The sequence below is a fragment of the Diorhabda sublineata genome, chromosome 2 (assembly GCF_026230105.1).
Source record: "Diorhabda sublineata isolate icDioSubl1.1 chromosome 2, icDioSubl1.1, whole genome shotgun sequence".
Classification (NCBI taxonomy): domain Eukaryota; kingdom Metazoa; phylum Arthropoda; class Insecta; order Coleoptera; family Chrysomelidae; genus Diorhabda; species Diorhabda sublineata.
Genome location: NC_079475.1, coordinates 20,048,626 through 20,071,596, shown reverse-complemented (window position 1 = coordinate 20,071,596; position 22,971 = coordinate 20,048,626). Strand labels below are relative to the sequence as shown.

The following is a 22,971-nucleotide window of genomic DNA, read 5'->3' as shown; positions in this document are numbered from 1 at the left end:
TGTTATTAAAAAAATAAAATAAAATTCCTAGTAATTTAAGGTAGTTATAGCATATAAGATCATCGCAATCGCACCCCCTGCCTTGAGCTCGCTCCTATAGCTATATATGGTTGTCTGGCAAGAGGTTGAAACTATCAAAAATAACTGGATAATGAGGAAACGTCATCTAATCATCAGTGTTATACATAAAAATCAGTACTACAATGTAGGTAGAATTATAAACTAATGAACATTAAGAGTATCTGGCAAAGGCTTACCACGATATTAGTGTCTGGCAACGTATAACGTGATTTTTAATAACAATCTGATGGTAGTCCAAAAAAATCCCACTATATTTTTTCATGAATGTAGATCGGTATTTTAGCTAACTGACAAACTTTCAGCTTTTACAAAATAGAGAAGGTCTGGGGTTCACGGACTCTTAGTGTGCGTTCACATTGGCGACGCTCAACCGTTGAGCCTCGAGCGATGCCGCTTTTGCGATGTCATCGCGCATGTTGTCCTGTCCAAATTGGTTAAACGTCGTTTTAGTTATTTTCCAGCTTTCGAATTAAAAGGACGTAGTGAATTTGATATCCAAACGATTATTACTTATAGATAGTACACGACTGCGAAGGCTGATTTAAAGAAATACAAAAAAATACAAGACGTTCATGAACTTAATAGAAATAGACTTGCTTATGGCGAACTCCATTACCTTTATCATGAACATTGCAGTGATCCAATAAGATTTTTTCAGTTTTTAAGAATGTCAGTGAAAAAAATTAAGCATCGACTTCAAAAGAAAACAACTACGCACTTCGACTCCATACTGAATAAAAATATAAACCTGAGCGCACAACAAAGGCGATGCCGCTCAATAAAACGAACAAGATCGAAGCTCGAGCAGCGCGATGCGTTGCTTCGCGCGACGTTAAGCGGTGATCTTTTGCAATATGAACACATTCATTTAAAGTCTATAGCCATAAAGATTTTTTAACACCGCTGCAGCGGCATCGCTCGACGCTCACCGCTTGAGCGCTGCCAATGTGAACGCACATTAAGACTATTATGGATTAAATAAAACTATATTATGTGTCACTTACTGATACTTGCAGAAGTTATGATATTTAAATATGATATAGCCCACATTTGTCAAATGAAAGTAGGTGAAGTTATGTAATGTTAAGGTTGGATTTCCTTCGTCTGTCACATTCGGCTGCCTCAAGGGTCAGGCCTTATCTCATCCTCGTCAAAAATCAACCTGACAGGCTGTACTCAATCTTCGCATATTCGCATGAAGCATTTGGGAGATAGTTATTACCTGCATAAACTTATAAAAATTAATACAAATCAATTTGCGTCGGCATTTATATTAATTTAATGATTGAGGAATTGAGGTTTGCCTAGAAAAATTAAATGAGCTAGGCAAGAATAATAAATACCTTACAATGGATTCCGGAACACATCGGAGCGAATTGAAATGAGATAGTTCATAAGTTCGCTAAAGCGTGTGCAGAAAACGCCTTCATGAGATCCGAACCTTTCTGTGTTATCAGCTACAGAAAGATGAGAAAAGCACTGGAAAGAATATAGATAGGAACAAAACCATTTGTTGAGACAACCTACAAAGGCTAAGACAGGCAAAGACTCTTCTGAGAAACTATAACCAGAGTAGATCTGTCGATTGTATCAACCTTAGTAAGACCAATCTACGTATATTAACAGGGGTTCACAGAGGACAAAACGTCTAACCACAATCTCTCGGAGTATGAAGTACTAAGGAATTCAAGAGCACTACACCTGGGAGCGGGATTGATGGATCAGCTGTTAACGCTGGGCTCTCCAGTATCGCAGCAAGAAAGGAGGACAGTGTATACCAGACCCCAAATCGATACCAAAATACATACATACATGGAAGATAAAGAAGGAATTTTGTATGAATAAGTTGTAAGCACTAAGTGTGAACTAAGGTTTAAATTTGAATGAACAAACTTAATAAATATTGTAATTAACAGTTGAAATGATGGTGGCAACCAAAGCACACTGTATAGATAACTTAATTTACACAATATTAATGAATCATTAACTAATACTAGTGAATTTGAATTTTAGGTTACGTTTATTCCTCACCTACCATTTTCAATACTATGTAAATATAGTAGCCGAATAATGGTAAAGAGAAAATTAGTACTTTGGTACTAGTTTTACAATAATGAAACCATAAAAAAGAATTGCTTTTTTACAAGACCATAGCCATAGTAATCTATTTAAAATCTAGATTTCATACAAGTAGTGATTAGAGCTAAGGATTACTTCAATTTTTCCATTGTGATATTTGATTTGTTCAATATTCAAAATCATTTTAATGGTTTAAAAAAATTTCTGCCGCCAAATTAACGCAGAATTATTAAATATGTGAATTTATTTTGCTCATGAGTTTGGTAAAATAGACTAGGATCTACATATCTACCAATTTCAGGTGGTTGGGGATGGTTAGTTTGTGGAGCTGCTTTTTTAGCCCATCTTCTTACCTCAGGAATTCAATTATCATACGGTTTGTTATATCTCTATACTATGAAATTCCTCCTTAAGAATGTCCAAGACGAAGAGCTGTATATTATGGGAGCAGGTAAGCATCTATTTATTGAGAATGAAATCTAAACATAAAATTTTCTACTGTTCAACTCGGTTAGTTAGTTAGAATAAATTTCTATTTTTCGTTATAATTTGTATTGATTTCAGGCCTCTCTTCTATGGAAATCAGTATTAAATAACATGTAAAAATCTTACGTTTCGACCTATTTCGGACTTTATAAGAAATTTTTACATGGTATTTTAAACTTATTTCCGCAGAAAGGAGATCTAAAATGAATCATCACTAAAAACATTATAAAAGTTTTTTATCCCTTCATTCTCCCATTTTTTGACAACATATTTAAATTGAAACGAGTTCATTTAAAAAAGTCTCAATCCATATCTGGATATCTATAGCAGTAATAATAATATGTTATTCTTTGTTGAGACTAATCATAGTTACTCGATCGGAAGAAAAATGAAGAAATATGCCGCGATATTCAGGATGTGGGCAAGGAGCCGCAGAAGAGAACGGAGAGACCATGTTGACAGAATGCCAAATGAACTGTTAGCAAAAATTGCAAAGGAAAAGAAACCAGACACAACTCGACCTCCTGGACGACCACCTATAAGGTGGTATGAAAGCTGGTCCTCAGCATCCCAACTACTCCTGGCAAACCCTTGATAAAAATATAGGACCTAGTCCTAACGTAAGAAGAAGAAGAAATTTTTACTTCCTCACCAGATACTTCTATCCAAAGATTGAATACGATCTTGTGAATATATATATATATATATATATATATATATATATATATATATATATATATATATATATATATATATATATATATATATATATATATATAGCTTGGAAAATTTATCCAGTTAATCCACTTAATATAAATAAACTGGTGTTTCCTTGCCATGTTCCCAATAAGAAACCGCTCATATACATTTAGGTATATATATATATATATATATATATATATATATATATATATTCGATTCCGTGGTCTTAATCTGCCTACTTCTTGGAATTTTACCGAGGAAATGGTAAACTAAAGAAAACTAAAACAAAAAAAATATAAAATGGTCTTGAGCTAACTGGGGAGCTGGGTCGCCTGGACCTTGTAATTATAGGGGACCTTCTAGCGGGTTTTGTGGTTTTTGGGAGCGTGGAAAGTATATCATTGGCGGGAGGGGTAAGAAATGTGTACATTATCGTAAAAGATCATAGCCCCCATATACAAACTTTGCCTCATCTTTAATTGACGAAGGCGTATTATCCTTCAAAAATAAATATTCGATAACAGGGTTGACACTCAATTTTGTACCATTTTCGGAAAAATGACATTTATACGATTGTCAAATTATTAAATAGCGTCAAAAACATCTGAAATTTTTCAGATAACCATCGAAAATTCATGGCAAAGAAATTATTGATAAAATGTACGCTGTTAAATAAATAAAACAAGTTCATAGTTATCGAATGCTGCTTAATTGCTTGTTTTCAGAATGCTTAGCAGATGTCTTGAAACTAGACGATGTAGAAATTTGTTGATGCAGTTATTAAAAATAGGAAATAAAAAAAAGTTTCACGAAATATTAGAATAATCACAAATTTATAAATTCCAAGTATGTCAATAACTTGATTGATATAGTTTATGTACTATTTGGAAGAAACTATTACGTTGAAATTGAAATTCTATTATAGAATATATATTTTTATTTCCCAATTATTCAAATTGGACTTGTTCTGTATAAAATCCTTTATACTTTCTCAAGTCTACTCCTTCGCTGCTCTTGTCAACCGCGGTATCAGAACTGTTTGAATCTTCGCACGATTTTGCCAACATTTCTTTTAAATAACACTTTGCTGCTTGAGCTCCCATGAACTGTTCTTCAAGCTTCTCTAACTCTTGTAAGAGGTTATCAGATTGAGCCCTGGGGTGCGTAGTTTCGCCAATTTTAGAAAGTTTTTCTTGGTGTTTCTCACACATTTCTTTAAGCAAAACGTTATCTCTCTGTGTTTTACTCAATACCTCTATTAATTGTTGTACGTTGTTTTCTGAATATCGTTTCCAGTTTTCCTTGAAAATTTTCTCATATAAATCTTTACTGCTCCTCTGGCTTTCCTTGAATTCCTTGTCGATTTTCATTTCAGTCACCTTTTTCTTTAATTGATCTTGTATAGTTTTACATTTTTCCAATGATTCATTCAACTTATCTTGTAATTCCTTTCTCTTCGTTTCGTATTCATCCTGAAGTCGCGCAATTTCTTTTTTTCTGATATTTTCTGATTCGTTCTGGAATAAAATTTTGTACTCGTGCTTCCATTTTTCCAAGTCAATAATTTCGTTGACTGTTATTACATCATCTACAATAACGGGAAGTAGAAATAGATTTTCGTAATCGTCTCCTATTGTGATATCAGATACGTTTAAATTAACGTTTAAACCAATTTTGGCTAATGGAAACGAATTATTCAAACTAATAAACTCTTCTTCGTAATCCACGGATCCATTCTCAACAAAATCAAGCTTTATAGTTCGTTTATCAGTTATGTATTTCTCGTTTTTATCAGCAAGGACTAATTTTGGACGCCAATATTTAAATAATTGTGTTATCCTAGTTGCTGACGATATGTATGCAATTCTTACGTACAAATTATTAAGAGGTATCTCTTCATTCAAATTGATACTAACTTCTGTGAATATTGTGGTGCAATTACCAGCTCGAGGATGGAGAAATTTGAACATAATCTTATTATCCGGAGGAGAAGATGTCCATATCAAATATTTCAAATTTATTATAATTATAAACTTTTCATAGGAATCAAAAACTGCTAATGATCTGTCAGTCGAAGTTTCGCTTACAATCACCGTATCTACAGATTTTGTTATTGATAATACTACAGGTTCTTGTGGTTTCTCCGGTTCCTCCGTATTATGTAAATCTTTATAATCAATATCTCGAGCGGACGTTTTGCAAACATTTGAAAATATACTGCGAGTTTTCGTTTTTTCTATTAGTTCTTCACCATTATCTTGTAAAGCGTGATCAACCTCCTTCACATCATTATTTTCTTCAATCCAGGCTTCAATTAATATATATGGAGATTTATCAGTACCTTCAAAAGGAACAACACCGTCGGGAATTTTAAAAAAATATTTAATGGCTTCTTTGTTCCAAATTTTGTCGAAATTTAGCCTTGTTATGCCTAATTTATCATAACCATGGTAGAAACTTATAGATACGGCTTGGGTCTTAAGAAAATCTTCCAATATTTCTTTAGCTGATAGTAAATTGACAACGATTTTTTCATTCAAAAGAACGTGGTCGCACATTTGATTTTCGAACGGTTTGGTTTTTATGATAATACCAAGAATTTTAAATGTTAAAAAGAAACTGCTGCTGCTGTTATTGTGGAAAACAATCGATTCAGTCAACAGTGAATCTAAATTAAATACCTCCACCAATGTTAAGTTAAGTGTATAGGAAATATTAGCCACATCATCATCTCCTATTTGAATATGGCCATTTTCGAAATATTTAATCAGGCATTCTTTAGTCACTAATTGCTCCTCCACTGATTGAATGTCTTCTTCTAAAATGAAAGGCATTCCAGCGCTTTGACAATCGATATTAACTTGTTCGTTAACCATATGATCTCTAACAGATAATGAAATATATAGCTCGGGATGGCATTTTCTTTTATCCGCTTGACAACCAATCAACTTATGCCAAGTAGAAACCACTGGCTGATCAGCAAGGACTTGCGGTACTATTTTGGCACTTCGAAGACTCAAAAGTGCGAATCCAATTCGTTCTTTTCGATTTAGAGGATCTACCGTTATACATTCAACTCGAAGAGGTACATTTCCGCACCTAATTTTACGAAGCTCTTTCTTTTCCACTTCCCAAACGAGTTCTGTATTGAACGCAGGAGATTCATCTGGTGGAATTGTATCTGATTCTGAAAAAGATTTTTTTAATTACCAAAAAACATTTTGAAAAATCTATCTCAAACTCTCAAAAACATTGAGGATTTATAATAAATCATACCAAAGTAATCGGAACAACAGTTCACTGGAGAAAATTAAGAAGGTAATTTTGAACTACAGTGCGTTGTAGATGTATCTACACGAGAAGTGCGGTGCATTATTCTATTAGAGATAAATAAAGAGGTCATATGAAATTTGAAATGAATATCTTCCAAACAACCGCCTTTATATAGTATTGTATTTACACCAAAGAAGATTCTCAGGTAAGTATCTACCGAACACATCCGAAGATAAACTTGGTGTACCTTCAGTCTCTGAAGACGATTACTTGGGCATTGAAATGCGCGACAGACATTATAGATGTGAAATCCAATGTTTATTGGTAGCAGTAAAGAGTCTGTTCAGTACGAATATCACTAACGATTCCAAAAACTCCAACTTAGCTCTTTATGTCAGAGTAGAGTCACTGATTCTATCAACAATACAATCAACATTTACTAATACGAATTCACTCTGCCTACGGTGGGTCATTAAAAACTTTGTTACGCGAGTTGCAGAGCGTATCATTTTTCATACTAGCAAACTTATCGAATTTGCATTTGATGTCTTTAGATATTTGACTTTTCAAATGTAGCAAATAAATATCAATGTTCCTGAATTTACTTAGGAAGTTGAGTGTTTCAGCTTAACATTTTGTATTCAATTCTGACTAATTGGATCCTTGATCACTGTTGAAAACTACAACAAAGAGATCGAAAAATATAATAGTAAACGAAAGGAGCTGTTTCTCGTGGAGAGGATGGTCAAATTTTACCGACACACGCATATTTAATGAGAAAAATTTATTTGTTTATTCTCAGTAAATTTCTACTGATTCTTTTAGGGAGGTAAATATCATTTCTCCTCACAATCTACTTTTTTTGTGACTATGACACTGAGGAAGTCTTTCCAAGCACTATACTAGAAAAACTTACCAGAGCAAAACTTTACCACGTAAACTGAATTGTAAGTTACATTTTACAGTTTATTGTATCAGAGACGAGGAAACCAAAGTAATTTCTTCTTTCTGAAGAATTCAGATTTGAAGCTCCACAGTTTCCTCAAGCCTTTCTGACAACAATTCCAGAATAAAATATTTGGAAAATTTTCGTCAGTTTTGCCATATTAGATGATTAGACGAAGTTTCTTCTGTTATTTACATTTGCATTCATGTAATGTTGAGTTGATAGTTTTGTTATATAGACTCCGTTGTCCTAATTTGTTAATTCGTAGTGATTTATAGAGATGATCAACTCATTGAAATTTACTAGAAGTTGACAAATAATTTTAATTCTTTATATTTCACTTCACGACTGAGACATTGGACAAGCTTATTACAAAATATAATGATTTTCATTCATCAGTTTGGCGACAAAATACTAATGATTATTATACCCATCACACATGAAAAACAGCGTAAATCAATACTACTTTCAATAAAACTGTTAAGGTTATATAATTTATCCTAATGGTCAATCACCACAATTCTTTTTATATTATACATTGTGGAAACCAATGTTTTTATTAAACGTTGATTGTGTACTTCATTATGATATGCAATACACATTCTTCTTCCCAATATCCAAACAATATGTATTTTCAGCTGGATATTGCATCAATCCATATTTGCAATTTTTTGGAACCAAGAAATAAGAAATTCTGAAATAACATCTATCTATATAGTATATTTATGAATTCAATTCCGATAGAATAACTTAATTTTGTTTGGTACGTTAAACTGAAATTTTCAAATACACTAGTTTTTTTCTGTGCATATTTTTGAATGGTTATAGAGTTTTACAGATTACTGCCAAAACATTCTACTTGATCCTGACCAAATAGTCCATTTCACTCTAAACTGATAATTAATCGATTTGATCAGAATACCGATTTTTTCAATATCATATGAGTATGAAAGGCACTCAATCAAGCTACCTCTATTAATGGAAGATTTCGATAAAGCATTTTGGTAAACCTCAATTTATAATCACACCTCGAACGATCTGTCTCAGTCGTTGTTTGAAAATCATTAACAAATTATTTTTGAATATAAAAATCTGGAAATATAAACTTTTTCTGGATTAAAAACCACACACATTAGGCCACAGAGCTCTTGTGAAACATCTTGAACACATACAGGATCTTTATAAATAAAGTAATTTAAGGGATTGCTGGACGCAATTCGTTGTTAAATTTCAAAACAAAAGCTTTTAAAAAACTTGTGTGATAATTCACGAAAGCAGAACAGTTGATATACTGAGATCGATATTTTTGTTTGATTTTTCTGTTATTAAATTTGACACTGTAATTATCAAGATCCCAAAGGCTACTTATAATAGTATATATATATATTCGTCAATCTATTAACTGATGTTTGTTTTTTAACTGAAATTATACGTTTAGAACATTTGCACTAAAATCTGACTTGATTTGGAGCTGATGTTTACTTTTTAACTAGAATTATACGTTTAGAACGTTAGCCCTAAAATCTGATTTTTGTTTCATGTTTATCGTAATGTGACTGCTTTCGGAAAGTAAGTTTATTTGTTCCGCTTTCATTACAAACATGGACAAACAAGATCTACAAAATCACATCATGAATTTAAGCCTTTTCAAACGTATTCAACAATCTATTAAACTCCGTATCCTTGTACTAGATCCTTTGTATTTTAGCTGTAGATGCATATTGATCATTTCTCTAAGATGAACTATTTGTTTTTGGCTATGCCTATTTCTATTCCGTTGCTTCTATTAAAATAACTTTCACTTAGTGGCTACAATCTCCTAAAAAGTAATACTAGAGCTAGTCTTATCCATTTAAACTGGTGGATCTTTCTCTACTGTTTTCTGTCTATCACTACTTCGTTCCAATTCACGGTCCCTAGTACTTGCAGGACTTCCAACATTTGGTATTCTTACCTGGATTTCGGTATTACTCTCGATCTATTTTCTATTTGTCACTACTTTATGATTCTTTTGAACAGAGATGAGTCGCAGTTTCTTTGTGAATTTCCGAACAATCTTATTCTCTGTGCTTTTATATACTTTAGTATGTCTTCTTCCATCTGGTTTTTTGTTGTGTAGTTTATAAGCGTTTGACATTCATTTTCTTACTTTCTTGAGTTCTAGGAGCTTTTTCCTTTATTGGGAATTCTTATTTCTTATTTATCGTTGCTAATGCTTTTTTCAAATTCTTCTTGTGTCTTGCCATAAAACGCAGGTTCCCTGTATATCCTAGTGTATCTAAGTACTAGGTTGAAAAGCATTGCTGATAATCCGTGACTTTGTCTAGCTTTATTTTCTAAGCTAATTATATCCGTATTTCCTTCCTCTAGTGGTTGTAACTTCTGATTTTGAATTTGAAATAATCATTCCTGTTATTTCGATTGATCTTCCTATGTTAGTTCATTTAAAACAAATTGACTCTTAGTAATTCATTAACGACAACACACTGTACATCAAAATTTACATTTATTTACACTCAACGCTCTTCAACATATTCGAAAATATCCTATTTAGGAAATGCGGGTATACTTACACTATATTAACCTAAATTGTGTTAATCAAAGTATCTTTTAGTTAATTACTTTGTAGAAACAGATTTTTCTACTTATATGAAAGATTGTTTCGCTCATATGAGAGATAGGAAATATTGTCCACAATAATATGTTAAATAACTCATACTTTTAATATTACATTCACATATTAACAAAGTTCGAATAGATTAGGAGCACTCTAGTTATAATAATTTACCAAAAACTAATTAAACAATCCTTCTAGCACACATATTTTTCGTCTTCATTTCACTATAGCCAGTTAACTGACTTTATCATCGCTGAATTCAAATAAAAATTAGATTTTGCTTTTTAAAAAGCACTTACCTAATATTCTGCCATTGAAGTTTGCAGTTATGAATACATTGTTCCTCAAAAAATCCATTCCTCTTCCGCATTCCACCGAAAGCACCACGTTAACGTATTTTCCGGAAAGTTGATTCATTATTTTTTATTATATATATAATACAAAATATGTCTGTTTAAATGGGTTATAGTGTAAATTGACGTTATATTGACATATTGATTTGTATTGTCTCTTCATCAATTTCACCTATGTCAACATATCCTTGTGGAGAAGTCAAAAATTTAATTTGATTTGAAGTTGGTAGTAATGTGAAAATGTCATCAGAACACTTTCTATAGGGTGTAATTTCCAAGTTTGAACTAAAGTATGGGATAATGGCCGGATTGGGAGACATCAATAAGAATTTGGACACACTTCACAATATTAATCAAGATTACAATGCTTGACATTAATTCATATATTGAAAACTGAATGACATAATAAAGGTTAGAATGAAGTATGAGAAAAGGTAACAGTCAGAGAAAGCCTAGACACCTTTTTTAATATTGTAATTGTAATATTATTTAAAAAATATTGTTTATAATTTTCGATTATTTTGAAATTTTCGGCACATAAACAGGAATTAAACGCGAAAAACCCGAGCTTCCATTGAGAATATCGCTGCTACGGACGGACGAACAAAACTCTAGTAATAAGAAATGCGCTGAAAATATTCAATTGTGTATAAATATTTCTAAAAAATCCAAAGAAAAATGTGATAAAATGATTATAAAGTTGTGGTTTAAAAGCGTGATTTTTTCCTGATCAATAATATTTAACCTTTTTTTAACGGTAGGGTGAATTTATACACAAAGCTTCTCACTTACTCACTCAATTTATTCATTCACTTATACTAAATAAACTGAACTATCTACTATTCACTAAACTATACTGTAAGAATTAACGATGTGATCAGATTATTTACTGACTTCCTGCTGACTGCTAAATAATCTCATATTTATACAAAAAAGAATTTCTCGAATAATTCTAGAAAGTAAACAAAGAAATAAATGAGAGGGCTTTCCTAGAAATTGGTTCTTAAAAACAATATAAAGAAATCGCCGCTGTAATAAAAACATGTAAAAAAACATAAAAGACCGCCGCATTCGCCGAATTTTAAGCTCTTCCATCATAACCGAACAAGACCGGATTCAAGATCTATGTCGTGGAAAAGTTCGTAGTAGTACCAACAAACCTTCATCATTCACTTTTTTTAGTGTCCCGTTGGTAAAAAGTTTTTTGTTTTATTCATAATTCTGTAAGTTGGGAGAAATTGCGAAAAATTCAAAAAACCCTAAATGATTTTATTCTTTACACCAAATTCTTATATTTTTCTCTCACCAGAACTGAAAAATATACACATCTACTGATAAGAATTTGATATCAATGGTGAATGGGAATCCCTCTCGAACCCGAAATTCTCATTTTAAAAAATACTTTTACTTAGAAACTTTTGTAGAAAGACATGAGAATTTTCTTTTTTTCTCATATCTTTCAATATCAACATTTAAGTTTGATTCGCTTGCATGATTTTTCCACAAATTTCATCGCGATGGAAGTGTTTTTTCTCAACAATCTGAAGTATTATATGACAATCTATTCAAAATCACAATGTTTAATGATTTTTCATTGATTTTTTAGCTTGGATGGGAGCATTGTGTCTGTGTATCTCTTTTGCAACCTCGCCGTTAATAGTAGCAATTTGTAGAAGAAAATCGGCTCGATTAGCAGCACTTCTAGGAGGTCTGGTCATTTCTTTGGCGTGTTTATTCACCTCTTTCGCTGTGCAATTTCATCAGGTAAACATTTGTTACTATTTTACTTGCTGCTAGATTTCTATGTGCAGTTACCTTCAGTTAATATGACTTTTCAAGTATTAAATCTCACGAGCTGCCCTGTTTCTGTGCTTTAAGGAGAATTGAATCATTTAGAGATCTGTCCTATATCTCTTTTCAGCATATATGGTGAAGAGAAGAGCATAAATAATATGCTCTTTTCTTCACTGTATCAACCCTTTGAACTAAATACGATAGATCATGGTAAGTTCTTTCACCTTCAAGCTTCAAACCAAAAGATAGAATTAATAGTATAGTTAAAATATCAATCAGAAACCCACATTGATGCATATGAAACTTCCCATGAACTGATCAAGTAGCTATGTAAGTTTCCTGTAATCATGTTCGATTTACCGCCCCACGGGAGGTAAAGAAATGGTGAATGACTATTATATATCATGTTTTGGCGAGAGAACATGTTTCCAACAAAAATGAAATATGTAGTATATTCTAGGGCAGACACATATAATCAAGAAATATGCGGGGAAAAAATAGTTATTTTTACTACGAGAGATATTAGTAACATACTAGTCGAGGACCATTTTGTGCCCGAGTGATAGCGAGGTCTATCAATAGAGTTCGAGTCTAGTGAATATCAAATCATTGATCGAGATAGAGGTATGAAGCTTCAAGAAAAAATGATCAATCAATGCCTCGGGAAGATAAAAATTGACTAGGAGTATTGTAACAACACGATTGTTCCCAAACTCATGGTGTAGCTGTATTTCTTCGAATAGGTCGAGTATTTTTTATAAGCAACTAAGATACCGAATCTCACGGTTTGAAATTTTAATTTACGAAAGATATTAACAATATCAGATTTAAAAAAATTTCTAAATACACAACTACCCAATACTGTATCACTCAGATAAGCTAGAGATACTTATTCTGTCACGAGTAGATTTACGTTTTAAGTTGACTGAAATAGAACTAGACAATAATTCCGTCAATTTTTTTGGATTGATTCAACATTTATACTTGAAATGCATAATTTCTGGTGGCCGCTCTATATAAATCACCTAAACTTAGTTAAAATCCCTCGTCAATTGGAAAGTACAATGTGATTTTTAAATTTTCTAGGCTCTTCTGAGTTATGGACTTGTTCTGGGAATTGGAGCAGGTGTCGTGAGGGAAGCATCGACTATCGTTTTAGGTCATTACTTCAAAAGACGGAGAGAGTTTGTAGAAATGGTAGCGCAATCAGGTGCCGGAGTAGGAATAGCTTTATTTTCAGTTCTTTACAAAGAAGCCGTTGGGTAATTATGAAATGATTTCGAAAGTTTTTTCACCATAATATGTTTCATTTCTAGGAAATTGGGTTGGCGTTTGGGTCTTCAATCGGTAACTGGTCTTTTATCGCTAGCATTTTTTCTCCCAATAGTATATAGATCTGCAAATTTGTATCATCCACAAAGAAGAGCTATTACACATTTGAAGAACCAAAGAAAGAAAATGAAAGAGAAGAAGTCTCATACCAAAATACCAAAACCACCAATGTTCGATTTTAGTCCATTAAAAAGTAAGGGCCTCAGGGTTCTAATGATTGCTTGTGCCTTTGCAGCATTAGGAATTTATGCTCCTATTTTTTACCTAGTAAGTAGAATTGTCCAATAGCACATAAACTGATTATATTGAATCATTAGTTATAACGCAATTCTTCATTTACCTATAATTGAAACTATTAAATAGGATTGGTGAACAAAAAAACATATGAGCTTCCAATTTCTTTTTATTCGCTCTCCCTTCAATTACTGAGCAAATTTTAAATTTCAATTTCGAGAATGTTTTTTTGTCCATTCCACTCGATCATTATGGTAGTAGCCAATGAAATGGTAACATGGATTTTTCTGTGATAATTAGTTATGTCAATGATAATAAAAGTCAAAAATCTTCAAAAACAACCACATTTCCATCAAATAACTTACTTAATCTCTATATCCTCCAAATATATTACTCTATTGAACTTTGTGGTATGTAACACTTTCAATGTCACTGAATATATTATATTGACAAAAATTAATTTTTGAGATCTTCACCAAGGAGCTCTATCACTTGTTCTTTCTTCTCTGAGCTCTATGATTTCTCATTATATCTTTGATCCATGTGCAAATTCTAGTGAACTACTTGTACTATAGCTATCAAGTTGATCACAAGTGAATAAAGCATTTATTGAATATTCCAAGGAAAGTTTATTTTCATAAAGCAAAAATACTTGTGAAGATTTACTTCAAGATGTTTTGTTTTTTATAGGGATTGTTATATATTCTTGCACTCACGCAGTGACAATCTCATAAAATGTTCTATTATCATATGCGAAGTTCCCAAAAGCATCAAACCTCTTATCTTAACATTATTTAGTTATTTATTCATAATACCGTGAATTTGATTGACTTCATCAGCGGTACAGCGATTCAGTTCTAAATTGCGCAAAGCATTTTTCGCATTAGTCTCAACTCTGTCTTTGTTAATCTTCTGAATCATTTTCATTTGAAAAAAGTCGCAGGGAACTACGTCAAAACTATACGGAGGCTGACGAAATGGTATGTCTTGGTACTTTGTTTAATATTGATGCACCAGTTCAATAAACATTCTGGCGCGTTGTCGTGCTACAGTCGATAATATCAGGGCTTGCCTAAAGCGGTAGCAATTTTCTTCTGACAGCGTCACTCCAAAGTAATGTTCTTTAGTGATCATGTGACTTCTCATAGTTCTGCACACTTATTCATAAAGAAAAAAATTAGTCAATATTGTCTTCGCTTTGTTCGACTTTTACATTCTTTTCTAGTCGTGGCAGTTCAGAATATTAAACTGTAAAGACTGTCGCTTTCTTTGTGAATCGTAGCTGTGAGCCCATGCTTCATTATCAGTTTTCTCAGGATAAAACCAAATTCATCGATCTAATTATTTACAATAACAAAATACGATAGAGAACGAAAAGAAGACTTTGTAAACTAACGTACGCCGTTAACAAACAAATATGTTTAGTCCTTCTTATTACATTCCCTGTCCCACAGAGGTTAATCAGAAGTTTTTAATCGTTAAGAATATGGGTCAATACTTTTTGGACAAATCGCGTATACAGATAATAAAGTAATCTACGGATCTCACTAAAGTGATTGTTTTGATTCTTTTAGGTATATCAAGGATATAAAGAAGGTCTTGAAGATAACGGTCTGGTTGTGTTACAAACTTTTATGGGCTTTGCAACTGCATTAGGTTGTGTTGGTTTTGGTTTTGTGATAATCAAACCAAGTACACAATGTTTAATTTCAAGACAATACCTGTGCCAAACAGCTATGGTTGGAATAGGTATGTAGGTATTTAGATTATTCAATATGAGGGTGATAAAATATAATAAATAAAACAAGAGTAATATAAAATTAGAATCAAGGTACGTCCCTAGCATAGTCGTAGGCTAGCAATGCATTTATAATAACGTATAATAACGCAGAAAACTTTTTGGGAGACTTTCATCTGCTTTTAAGGCTTCTCAATGTGAATAACGCTGTTAAAATGTTTCCCTTCCAGCATTTTTGTTTATCTATTGCACTATTTTTAAATCCATACCTTCACATATGGTTCCTCGACCCCAATCATCTGTTTGAAAGAACAAGTTTGTTAATTTTTTAGCACATTTCATAACTTTATGAGGTCCCGACCGTTCTTCTGATACATTTCTACATTTAAATCGATCATGTCACAGTTTTCAAAGTGACTACATTATCTTCTTCGTCATATTTCATTGTTTAGTGAGCTTCTCGACACTCTCCTCCAACTGTAACAAATGGTACAAACGCGATATCATTGAAGACTCTTCTATAGTTGCGAGCTGAGAACCGGTACGCCAACGTGTCACAACGTATCACAGCTAATATATTCTAATCCAATTTTATCTATTCACAAATGAACGTATGTATTTTCTGTTCTCTTTGACATAAATTTATAAATGGGAAGCACTGCAAAACTTGCAAATTAATTTTCTTCACTTATTTATCAACAGTTAACACAACTAAGTGGGAATTTCTGGAACCGTTGGTGATATCCATACTGAACACACTGTTCACACCAACACTCACAATTACATTGTCTGACACGCGTTTCGATAACCAAGTTATCGTCTTCAGAGACTGAAGGTAAACAGTTTACAGTTTAAATTCGTGAATTAAACCACCGTGTTTTGCGAATTCAATCGTGGTCGCACTTCGGTACTGGTTGAGTTTCTTTAAGGTCGTTCAAAATCGGCAGTTGTGCCAGAAAACATCGATGCTGTGCACATAAAATTAAATTGCAGGATGGTCAAATGACATACATTGAGATTGGGGAATACTTGGGTATTAGTTCAACTTGGTTCCACTAACATACATAAAAATATGTGCTCGCATAATTTGACAATCGCTCAAAAAAGCTCATTTGGTGCAAAGAAATGTTGAAAACTTTCAATCGCAATGCTCTAAAAAACGTCTTTAAGATCGAGGCAGGTGACGAATCCTGGATCTATGCATATGAACCCGAACAATCGACAATATGAGTCTTTCAAAACGAGTGAAATCCATCAAAAGTTGCAGCAGTTGTTTATCAAGAGTCTCACAGAAAAATTCAGAGAAACCAATCACAGAATCACAATCATTCTCCACCACAACAATGCGAGCTGTCACATATCAGTTCAAACAAAAACGTTTTCCAACAAATTAATGGGTCATCCGCTGTACACAGTTTATCACCCAATGATTTCTTCTTATTTCCGAAATCAAAAATAAAATGCGAGGTCAACGTTTTTGTCCACCTAAAGAAATGATTGATCACTAAAATCACATGTTTTGAAGGTACCTCAATGAGAGTAAAAAAAATGATTCGACCTTCGGTTCAAACGCATGCAAAGGTGTTTTGATCTCAATAGAGAATATTTTGAAAAGTAATAAATTCATATCCACTAATAAATATTTGTTTTTATTTGTCTATCTCAAAACTTAAGCAGCAACCCTGGTATCTACTGTAAACGAATAAAGTTTTTGGTTTCTTCTTAAAATATCTATATGAAAAAAGCTTTGAATATTTGGTTCATCTCTCTTTATTGTTGAATTAAAATAGGGATTAGCATTCGCATGCATTCGTAAGAAACTAAAATTTTAGATTAATTTTAGACATAAATTAACTCACGTTAATATATATACAAACCAATCTTAAATTTCCCAATTCCGAAATTATATAAAGTTGTATTCCTCAGAATATACATATGTTTGCTATAAAGTATTATATTATAGCGTTTTTTAATATGATCTTTCCAGTAGGCCTCCTCCACAATCAATTCTACTTAATAAATAGAATGTGAGGTCAGGTTATTCTTCTTCTTCTTCACTTTCTTAACTTTTGAACCTTCTCAGGTTAATGTAATTAGTTCTAGCAGTAGTAGATCAGTTATTTCGTCATTGATGTAATATGCATTTTCTGTTGAAGATTCCACATATGAACACGAGTGATTTAGATAACATAATGATAAGCAAAATCAGCCAACCATGTCTAAGTGAATTTCGAATAATCTCTTACTTGTAGCTACAAATATCGTATCAACGACTTTTTTGAGTATAAGTAAAATTAGTGTGTAGGCTGTACTCCAATATAATAATTAGTTTCCACAATAACGTAGGAATGGGCACAAGCATTATCATCTTTTGTTCTACAAGCTAGGTATCAAGACCTTTCAGAAAACCTCTATAATATTAGCCAGTTATAATTTGACCTAAGTAACTGATAAAAGATTAGATGGAATCCGGATACACTGTGGCCCCGATCTTTGCTTACTTGGGTTTCTTTGGATACTTTGGGTTTACGTTTCTCGGATAAAAGTCATTGTTTAGACTGTATTTCTATCTTAACGGTATAATATTTGAAGGATATCTAAATAATATTTCCAACTTCTAATGTGAATAAGTTATTGATCATAAATAATTGTGAGAACATATTGCAGATCAATTTTACATATTTAATCATTAATGCAAAATATTGCATACCCCCACGTTTTAAATATTTACATGTTGTAGAAGCAGAATAATATTATCATAAACATTCCTTAGTTTCTTATTATTCTCCCTGCATAAATAATGTTCAATTAACATATTCACCCAACAATGGAAATAAATTTTCTTTATATGAGTGGTGGAAAGTAACAATATAATCAGCATAGCGAAACCTCTGAAAAGTTGCTTTTCAAACCTTCTTCGTATACTCCATAAAAATATTGAACAGCAAAAGCCGGAGTTGGAAAGACAAGCTAATTGTGCACGTACGAAAAAATTGAAATTGAAACAGAGCAGCAGACAGATGCTGCTCAAGGCCAGATGGTCGCATAAAATAAACGTCTGTGCTTCTTTTCAGTTCATATTCTTAAAATTATTATTCAATGTTAATGTAGAAGATGCTAATTGTTTCACTCTTGTGCATTCAATGAGCTCATAGGCAACGTAGTAATGTATATTATCGGTAGTACAACTTTGGTAAAGTTTATATCAATTTTTGATTATAGGATAATCGGATATAAAGATAATAGGGTACTTTCATGGTTTGAAAAAAAAATTTGGATAGTTTATTACAATTTTTTTTAATTCTCTGATCAATATTTATAGAGGAAGGAAAATTTGTAGGCAGTTTAAACATTTTAGTGAGGCTACATCTTGCGTGACGTCATATGTATGAAATAAGCACGGAACATATGATATATAGTGAATACGACAGTTATTCTGTCGGTTATTCTTAAACAAACGTTATTATTAAACTTTGATTAATCTGATAAATAGTATATAAATCGTGTTTTGTGCCACGATGTGAAAATACCTGATAAAGTTTATTTATGATGCCAAGAAATTCAATTATACAACAAATATGCTTTGAAAATGTTGGTAGTTGTGACGATCCTGTGATATATAATTATTTTTGTTAACAGAATCATTTTAAGAATCAAATTCAACTTATTTTAATATTTTGCAGTGATTAAGTTTATTATGCTTTTAATTAATGTGATTATGTAATAATTTGAGGACTTAACCTATAGAAGGTTTATTCACTCTATTCTTATATATAGAAAAATACGTAGCTGATAAATAAAAACTGTATTATAACAGCACCTACTTTCGGCAACGACAACCTCGTTATCATTAAGCAGACAACTGCAGACATCCGTGAGTTTCACATAAAAATTTAACTCTTTGGAAACTTACTATTAGTTGCAGGCACTCTTATGAATATTGGAGATTATTACAAATTAAAATAAGAAAAAATTAATTTTATCATTTATAACTAAACTAACTGGAAACGATATGAAACGATTATAATTATTTATGATGTGAGCGTTAAAACTGCTGTTTTATCTTGTGAGTGAATAAGTAGGTATATGAAATGAACGGAGGAATTGAACACTTTCACTTTCATTTGAAATCACTTTTAACACGAATTTCATACAACTTTTTGTATAACTGCCCTATTTTTGAGATTAAAATAGGCGAGTTTGGAATGACATTATACTTCATAATGCATTCTAATATTCAAATAATCACATGATTGTTGTAAATGGTAAACGTTTCGAAGGCTATGGTTAGTAATAAATACTTGTTTACAAATAACAAAGACGCTGTCATTTAGATTCCGTTTTTGAGCAATTTTTGTCTTTTGTTGTTGACTTCTTATTATGTATGTCCATAGTGAAATAATTTTTAAATTGTTAATTTGGTTATTCCTGGATATTGAAGGGATATTGAAGAGTCTGCAATAACAGCAACTTTAGAACGAACTTCTACCTAAAAATCAGCTCAGCAGTACAATATTATATATACCTATTTCCTGGCTTGATGTAAATTAATAAAATATTAAAGAGAGCTTCAGTCATCATGTTTTCATGGCGTACTGATAAGAACAATAAAAAATATGAACCTCATTAACTTCGTCAAGGAAATTTTCAATTATAAAGTCAAGCGCCCTTGTTAAAAATTGTATTGATTTTGGTTGATATTTCAAGGTAATGGCATATTTAAAACAAGAACAAGTTGAAAAGTTAATAAATGAGGCACCAGACGAGGAATACTTGATGGTTTGGGCTCCAAATATTTTAGGATTATTTGGAGCCTGTCAACGTAAATAAGCATGTAATTTACTAGTAAAATACAAATTACTATTTCACTATTCAGTAAGTACATTGCACTACTCCTTTCTGTTATCAAGCATTATCGTTTTCTTCTGAAATAAGAGGGTAGCCGAGGGCTGTGTTGATCATTTCATTGGTAATAAAAATACCATTGCAGGAAAAATGCTCTCAACCTCTAGCAGATTTTGGAAACTCGTCATCCAATATCCTACTTCCGGTATCTACTAATTATTGTAATGTTTTTTGCATTTATTTACACTCTTTTTATTCATGGGGTGAATTAATTAAGGTACTGACTCTTACATTCTTCATTTACTTACATAGTATACACTATTTATAATAATTCACTTATAAATCTCACTTTACAATTCGTTCTATTCACTAAGACTATTTATTTAAATCCAAACTAACTGCGCTCACATAACTTATATATCCTAAATAGAATTCTACAAACTTCTAGAACAGAAAAAACTCAACAAATAAATAAATAGATTTTCCTAGAAAACATTTAAAAGAAATACTGTAGATAAATGGCCTGCTATGATAAAAAGTTCTAAAAGGAAACATCTTAGGCGCGTCCGCCATTCATAAAAAGTAGATGGAAGACGCCGCTCGAATTCGCCGAATTTTAAAATTCCATTGTAGCTGGACAGGGTCGGCTTAAGGACCCATTTTGCGAAGTTTTTCGTAACGTAATTTATTGCGAAACTTCCTGATGTCGCAAGTCATTAATGCCAGCGTTAAATATTAATAATAAAAATTTACAATTCATGAAATTATTATGGTAATTATATCAGCTTTGATAAATATTTATATGATTTCAAAATATTTATCTATGATCATCATTAAAATGAAGCAATCAAAAATTCATATAAATACGTGAATTTACATATCATAAATAACGATGCTTTTCTAGAGCTTCCTCGGAACCAACCGCTTTAAACACTGATGTTAAACATTAAAATTACCACTTTGAGGCAGTTATACAAAAACATTACAAACATTAAAAGAGCTACTATTTCGTATCTGAATCTCAATTTACAAAGTAACAAACAGCGCAATTCTTGAATTTTTAACTTAACATATTTGTCGACGTACGTATCCACCTTAAATATTTTCAGGAATTTCACTTCTGGCGTTAAGCGCTGTCCAGGGATACCATGGTTACGTACTATTTGTATGGATGTATGGAATCTGCCTCGGGGGCTACAACTACGCGTTGAAGATGTTTACGTTAGAACGAATAAAAGGAAGACATTTCACCAAAGCCTGGAGTTTTATTCAAGGTGCTAAAGCGTTACCAGTATTAGTAGGAATACCAATTACAGGATATATCAACCAAGCTCATCCTAAAGCTGGTTATTATTTCAGCTTTGTAACAACTATTATTGGTAAGTTCACATGAACATGAACATGATTTCATAAAGTATATATAAAGTCACTCACTTGATTTTATAGCATCTCATACATTTCAAATTCGATAAATTGGAAAGAAACTTGTGCTCGTTTAATTTATGTCTCTCTCAATCAATTTGATCAGTTTAACCCTAAACTACTACCGTTGTTTAAACTTTTACTAATGCTAAATGGGGTCTTTTTGGTCCCACAGCAGTTTGATAGATAAAAAATAGAAATTGATGAAATGTTTCTATGCAATTGCTGAAAAGAATACTTTAAATTGTTATTCATTTGAACCGAAAAAAAAACACAAAGTAAATTGATGTTTAGTGGCAAATTAAAAAATGTATGATTTATCTTACATATTTTTATATTAATTCTGCTAAATGTTCTTGATTTTAGTCTCTTCTTTTCTAAATTAGTTTTTTCCAATAATTTTTGAAAGATTGATAAAAAATTGACGTTTCGACTTAACTTAATCAATAATCACCTACATTATTAACAACAAAATAAGAATAAAATCAACATAGAAATTTGTTTTGATAAGAAAAATTGTACTAATTGTATCTCTAATAAGGCAGACCTCTCAATATTTAGAAAATAGACTAAAAGGGCATCAATACGATAAAAAAACTGCATTAACGGACTATGAAATATAAAAAAAAAACTTAAATTCAAAAATTCTTGGAACGGAATCTAAATACGAGAAAGAGAATTTTTAGAAATGTTTTACATTCATAAGAACGAAAAGCTATAAATGATAATTTAAGTAAAATTTATAACTCTACTTTGTAAATTATGATAAAACCACGAATAATTCGATTGATTAAGTACAGCTACATATTTGGGATGTAAGGACTGAGAAAACATTGAGTTTTCTTATTAAAACAAATTTCTATTGTGATTTTATTATTATTTTGATGTTCATGATGTGGGTGATCTATTGATTAATATAAATACACAAATTGTCAGTGTCAATATCATATTTTCATAAAGACTGAAGTTAAGTCGAAATGTCAATTTTTTATTAACGTTTCAAAGAGTATTAAAAAAACTAATTTTAAAACAGAAGGTACCTAAAATCAAGAACATTTAGAAGCATTAG

At 31.9% G+C, this 22,971-nt stretch overlaps 1 protein-coding gene across 2 annotated transcripts in view; it reads left to right on the top strand.

Annotated features, from left to right (window-relative positions):
* LOC130452713 (monocarboxylate transporter 2-like) overlaps positions 1-22,971 on the top strand; it is a 377,455-nt gene that overhangs the window by 350,015 nt on the left and 4,469 nt on the right. For both annotated transcript variants that reach the window (XM_056792128.1, XM_056792127.1), the window contains 6 exons: positions 2,462-2,611; positions 12,144-12,301; positions 13,418-13,593; positions 13,648-13,930; positions 15,472-15,646; positions 21,590-21,859. In XM_056792128.1, coding sequence (XP_056648106.1) covers positions 2,462-2,611; positions 12,144-12,301; positions 13,418-13,593; positions 13,648-13,930; positions 15,472-15,646; positions 21,590-21,859 — 1,212 coding nt within the window. The remainder of the gene's footprint in view (positions 1-2,461; positions 2,612-12,143; positions 12,302-13,417; positions 13,594-13,647; positions 13,931-15,471; positions 15,647-21,589; positions 21,860-22,971) is intronic.